This window comes from Aplysia californica, unplaced genomic scaffold (genome assembly GCF_000002075.1).
Source record: "Aplysia californica isolate F4 #8 unplaced genomic scaffold, AplCal3.0 scaffold00152, whole genome shotgun sequence".
Classification (NCBI taxonomy): Eukaryota; Metazoa; Mollusca; class Gastropoda; order Aplysiida; family Aplysiidae; genus Aplysia; species Aplysia californica.
The window spans coordinates 596,550-602,537 of NW_004797422.1; the positions used below are offsets into that span (position 1 = coordinate 596,550).

The 5,988-nt window shown below is 38.3% G+C and overlaps 1 protein-coding gene across 1 annotated transcript in view; it reads left to right on the top strand.

Annotated features, from left to right (window-relative positions):
• The window catches only part of LOC101862575 (10 kDa heat shock protein, mitochondrial), a 6,217-nt gene extending 950 nt beyond the window's left edge, over positions 1-5,267 (top strand). Inside the window, exons 2-4 of the mRNA XM_005097331.3 lie at positions 1,593-1,754; positions 3,274-3,363; positions 4,880-5,267. Of these exons, the coding sequence (XP_005097388.1) occupies positions 1,593-1,754; positions 3,274-3,363; positions 4,880-4,930 (303 nt within the window). The 3' untranslated portion in view covers positions 4,931-5,267. The remainder of the gene's footprint in view (positions 1-1,592; positions 1,755-3,273; positions 3,364-4,879) is intronic.
• Positions 5,268-5,988: the final 721 nt, after the last annotated feature.

Below are 5,988 nucleotides of genomic sequence, written 5' to 3' on the forward strand. Positions count from 1 at the left end.
TTTTCCCCCCCCCCCCCCTTTTTTTTTTAAACATTGTTTTATTTTGTCACAGGGATCAGGAATTACTTACTTTTGGAGGCAGACTAAAACTAGTAAAAGATCACTCTCTTGCAATCTACAGTATTATTAGTCTGGATAAAGGACACATTTGCTGGATGATAAGGGTAAAATTGTAACCATACCTAGCAATGAGTTTATATGTGAGGCCACCTCTATTCTCACCTGGGGTGAGAAATTATAATGCAGTCGTAGGTCTCTCCTCACCTGGGGTGAGAAGGCGAGCCTTTTGGCTACTCTCACCCGATGTGCGTTCACTGTTACTGTTACCAGTGTAAACAATCGTTCCAGCGCTTTTGTTTTGAAAGCGTGCAATTTTGTATGGAGGCAGTGAGAGAGAGAGGGGGGGGTGTGGGGAAAGAGAGAGAGAAGGAGTAGATAATCTAGCGAGAACTTTCAGGCAAAACAATGTGGCGACTGGCGTTGTAAGTAGTTCGGCTCGATTCGAAAAGTGGAATAGCCGTAGTCTCTTTGTAGACGACCAAATTAGTTTACTTTTGTTCTATAACATCATTTTCTTCTTTGTTTTTGTCAATTTGATCATTCACACCGACAGAAAATATTCAGAAAGTAGGAAAAACCAGTCTTGTTTCTCACCGGGTGAGAGCACTTCCAATAGTGTGTGAATATATAACATTTCAAACTGGAAGATCGCTGATCACTCGAAGCTCAGGGTACCTCTAGAAAAACTGGGGAAAACCATTGTCTTCTTGTCTGTGTTACTGGTGATCTGATACTGATAGCAGTGTAGTGGAAAGTAATGCACTTCTTGTGCCTAGATTTTCATTGATTGGTTGAGCAGTCCCACTTGGGAATACTCTGGCTGAGCACCATGCTTGACATGCTTGCCCTTTGCTGGGAAAGTCTGGCAGTCAGTGATGACATGTGATACAGAATAAGATAAAAGTATGTTGCAATGGTCAGGGTTGTTGTAGTTATTCATATTTTGGCAATCTGTGTGTCTGTATTTTGTGTACTACCGGTAGATATAAATTTGTTGGCCTATGCTTGGGCTTATAAGGAGAAATTCCTTGTAACCCTGTCTGTTCAGTGCGGTAAATTATTAAAAGTAAATAGTGTTAGTGAGTCTTTTTTTTTTTTTTTTTTTGCAATGGGAGTTGGAACAAAAAAATGCTTTTGTCTTGAAGAAAGTATATGTTCAGTTCTAAATGGTCTCTAAAATAATTACCTGATACCAATTGCAATTCTGTATGCTAATGTAATATGTATAATCAAATTTGAAATGGGGGGGGGGACTTGACTGCAGTTCTAAAATTAATCTTCATGTCCTCTGATTGGAGAAAATGTTTCTCACTTGTTCTGTGATATTATTACAATGTGTTTGTACACAGCAGGTCATGCTGACTGACTGCTATCTTAATTTTATTGTGGCTTTTATGTGTTACAGTACAGTTGTAGAAATGTCTTTGCAAACCAGCTCTGAGAAGATTCAAGAATATATTGTTACATTATGCCTACACATTCATCAGTCACTCTGGTGCAATCAGTTTTAACACTACTCTACTCTCCCACAGGCTCAAGCATTCAAGAAATTCATCCCTATGTTTGATCGTGTACTTGTCCAGAGGTTTTTACCAGAGTTGAAAACTAAAGGAGGAATTATGATTCCCGAAAAGGCTCAAGGGAAGGTTGTGGAGGCCACTGTTGTTGCTGTTGGACAAGGGGCCAGAGCAGAGGTAACAACTGTTGGTTTGATTGGACGAGAAGCACAATAACAATGGACTTATTAGTATGGTGGGGGGGGGGGGTTGGATGGACAAGACTCAGGACCAGCCTCTTCGAGCGTCCATCTGTCAACTTCCGTAACTTTTTTGAGTTCATGTATAGTATGCAAGTAATTATTGAAATGACTTTTCAAGATTTCAATTAATTGATGTTGGTTGGCTGATCTCAAGTGATTTGAAAAAGAAGAAGGCTGCAGCAGAACTACCTTTTTTTCTGTTATAATAACAAATACTTTGTTGACTCTGCTACTAGTATTGCTCTTGATTAACAGAGCTCAACCAGTCTGCATACATATATACAGTCAAGCATACACAAAGCGAAATCTGCACTGCAGGATGTGGACACCTGTCATTACGTGCAAATTTTAGACTTTATATTACAATGTAAGAAAAACATTTGGGGCCTGAAAAAGTTGTTTGCTATTTGCATGCCAGATTGTATGGTATGCCTATTTACTAGTATTTACCCACTTCGTTTTCATTAAGTCTGTGGCTTACTTAGTGATCCAGGGATATTTTAAGTTAATAAAATTACATGAAGTACAAGGCCCTCAATTGGAAAGCATTTGTGCCCCATTTCTAGTGCAGGTGTTTCCTGGTAATAAAAAAAGTACAGTGGAGACAAATTATCAAATTGCATGCAAAGAGTTGAATGTCTAGATTTTGTTGTTAGAATGCCTCTTGCAATATAAAGAACTAACAGAAATGAAACTTCCTTGAATTGATGAATCCCAATGTGAGGCAGCGTGGTGGTATCAAGCTCTCGTCAAAATATTCAAAGTAATCAAAGTGAAGAAACTTGCATTTTTCCGCAGGTTTGTGAATTTTTATCAAATTTTTGTTTTTTCACTCAACACTTTTCATGCATATTAAAGAACTTGTTTCTGTGTGGGTTTTTCTGAAAAGCGTTGATTAAAGGCACAAAAATGTAAATTTTCAGTTACCAGCTAAGGAAATAACTAATTTTTGGCGGCCATTTTCTCACTAATTTTACCTCTGAAAACAGGTGACCCCCACCTCCTTCTTTCGCAAATATCTCGACTTGTATTCAAGATAAATGGATACTTTTTCATCCAATTGAAGACAAGTGAATACGCTTTAAGATGATAACAATAACTCTACATGCCCAGAAATTGACGAGAGCCTGATTCCACCACGCTGCCTCACAAATGTCATGTGAAAGCTTCAGAATATTCCTGTTCTTCCTCAGTCTGGTCTTAATTACTTTAGTCTTAGTTTGAGATACATGGCATGGTTAGGGTTAAGCTAAATTTTGAAAAGAAAAAAAATGTCAACAATCAGTTTTTTTGTTTTAGTAGAGGTTTTACGGCGCTCGCAACTGCATAAGGTCATATGAGCGCCAGCCTGTCAACAATCAAATTCAGCCCATAAAATATATATAGGTATATGGCTCTATTGTGCTCTCTTTATTAGAAATTTGTATTCATAGATTATTTTTTGTTGTTTACAGAATGGTACTGTCGTTCCACCAAGTGTCAAAGTTGGGGACAAAGTGTTGCTTCCTGAATACGGGGGCACTAAAGTTGTGCTCGACCAAGAGGTAAGAAGAGCTGAGAAACATAATTTACAAATTATATTATAGACCTCAACCTTTACCTTCTATGTATTTATTTGGCAATAAGTCTGCTATTGTTACAGTAGGCGCATGAAATATTTTAATAATGGTTCTTAACTGTAATGAGAATTACAGAATGAAAAGTGCTTACAATGTTTTGTTTGCATTTACAATTTCCATAATGGACGACTTTATGATGGTGGACTTGTATCTTATTCCTGACAAAATATGAATGACTATAATCAGCTGTCATGCCTGATAACAATTTTCAAAATTCATTTATTTCCATGTTTTCACACAATATTTATTTTGGCTGGTACACATAAAATAGGAACATCCTTTAAGTCTTAGATTGCAAGATAATTTACAAGTGCATGTTGTAATTTTTTTTTTAAGGTTTGGTTTTAGCAAAAGTTTTACTGCACTTGCAACACAGATAGACTGTAATATATATAAGTGCCGAAGATTAGAGATAAGGACAATAGATGTTTGATATAAGAAGGAGCAAACCACACCAGAGCACCTACCAACTACCCTTTTTTTTTTGGGGGGGGGGTGTTTGTTCCAAGCTAGTTAGGTATAGTAATTAAGTAGATTTATTTTAGAGTATTTGTGAGTATTGAAAGGACACACTTTGTTACGTGGTCTGAGAGCTGAAAGAGTTTTAGCGATATTCTGATCTTGAGAACCTTTAAAGATGTGCAGCTTGGGTGTGATCATGATCATGCCATCTTCTTTCCTTGGTCCACAACATCGCCTTTCTCTTTTCTCATCATCATCATCATCATCATCATTGCCTTTCTCACCCTGTACCAGGGTATAGGCCACGGACAAACACTTTCCACCTTTTTCTGTCCTGGGCTAGCCTTTTGATGTTATTCCATGTCTTCCCAATTTTCTGTACATCAATTTCTGTAATTCTCCTCCAGGTTCCCCTTGATCTTTTACCATGTGGATTCTAATCCATCACTTTGTTATGCAGCTGCCTGACTTCCTGAGAGTATGTCCAATCCATCGCCAGCGCCTTTTTCCTACCTCATCTCTGACTGGGATCTGTCTCATTTTCCCTAACACTTCCTCATTGGTGACCCTGTCTGTCCATCTGATCCTCAGTAACTTTCTTAGAGACACTTGTTCAAGAAAACCTGGATCCTATGCAAATCTATGATGCGTTCCATGTCTCCCATCCATACAACAACAGGACTGATTTCACATTTTAATTGAAAAATCCTCAGCTTTGAAGTGAGACATCTGTGGTCTTCCAAATCTTATTCAAAGATATGAAAGCAGCCTGTGCTTTTCCAATGCGTGACTTTAACAACCCTACATTAAGGTCCAGATACCAGGATCAGAATTTCAACAAGGGTCACCCACACCTGAGCTAAAATATGACTGTAACTGAGCTATCTGCAGGTCCTATGGAAGTCGAATAGGCCTATATTATTTCTGTGATCTAAGAGTGAATCCACATCCTTATTTGCTTTTTTTTTTTTTCTCTCAGGATTACTTCTTGTTCCGAGATGGAGACCTCCTTGGCAAATTTGACAGCTAAACCTCAGGAACTTTGTTGGAATGTTATGTGGGTGCTTGACTGAGTGTGTTTTTGTAATGATCTGATAGTGGAAGAATGCACTGAAAGTATGACTTTTCATTTTACATTATATTATAATCAGTATGATACAGGACCTGATGCCATTTCATGTTTTTGATATTTGATATCAACAGGACTCAGTGTGATTGTGATGGTGCATTTAGAAAATTTTCCAGACTATGTGCGTTGTATGTTGTTGTGTGATAATGATATGACGTATGATTTCATTTCAGTTTCATCTATAGTCATAGAATATTATTGCTTTTTCATGTTCAAAATAAAACAGTAAAAATGAAAACATGCTTGCTTTTACTTTGTTATTTGTGTTTGAAGGGGAATTAACTTAAGCTGTTCTTTCTGAGCTGTCCTTTACTTAACATTGTTTTATACCAAATCACCTACAGTGGAGTCCAAATTATAAAGACACTTTTCTTAAACCCCGTTTTTTCTCTTCTTTACCTTTGTAAACAAAATACTGCTATAGCACAATCAGACAAACATGCGAGTCGTTTATAGCTAAATATTGCTGCTGCTGTGCACAATGCATGGGCCAATAATTATACATAATGTAAAACCTTGCCAGTTGAGAAACTAGTTGGTGATCTAGTGAAACAAAGAATGGGAGAGCCCACGTGTGTCAACAATGAAGGCCTGAGCGACTGAGTACGGAGGGTGTGGCATGCGCAGACAAGCAGAACGCATCGCATGATAGGCCAGCGTAAGCCTAGTTTAGATTATCAAGGCCTACCATGCCTCTCACTTCTCCGATGTGGGGATGGAGAGGTCACAGCAATGTGATAAATGGAGTGAATGTGTGACGGAATGCACCACAGGGTGTGGGGGAAAACGCAGCGGGTGTTAGCCCAGAGCCCTTTCTTTCTGATCGCCAACGCCGAGCTGTCAGTCAACATCGCTAGATCTAGCGCTAGAGAAAGAAACCTGATTCGATTTTTGATCAAGTAAGACCTAGAGGTCATGTTGAAACAAAATCATCATCAGGGGAGATTGCAAAAGGAAAT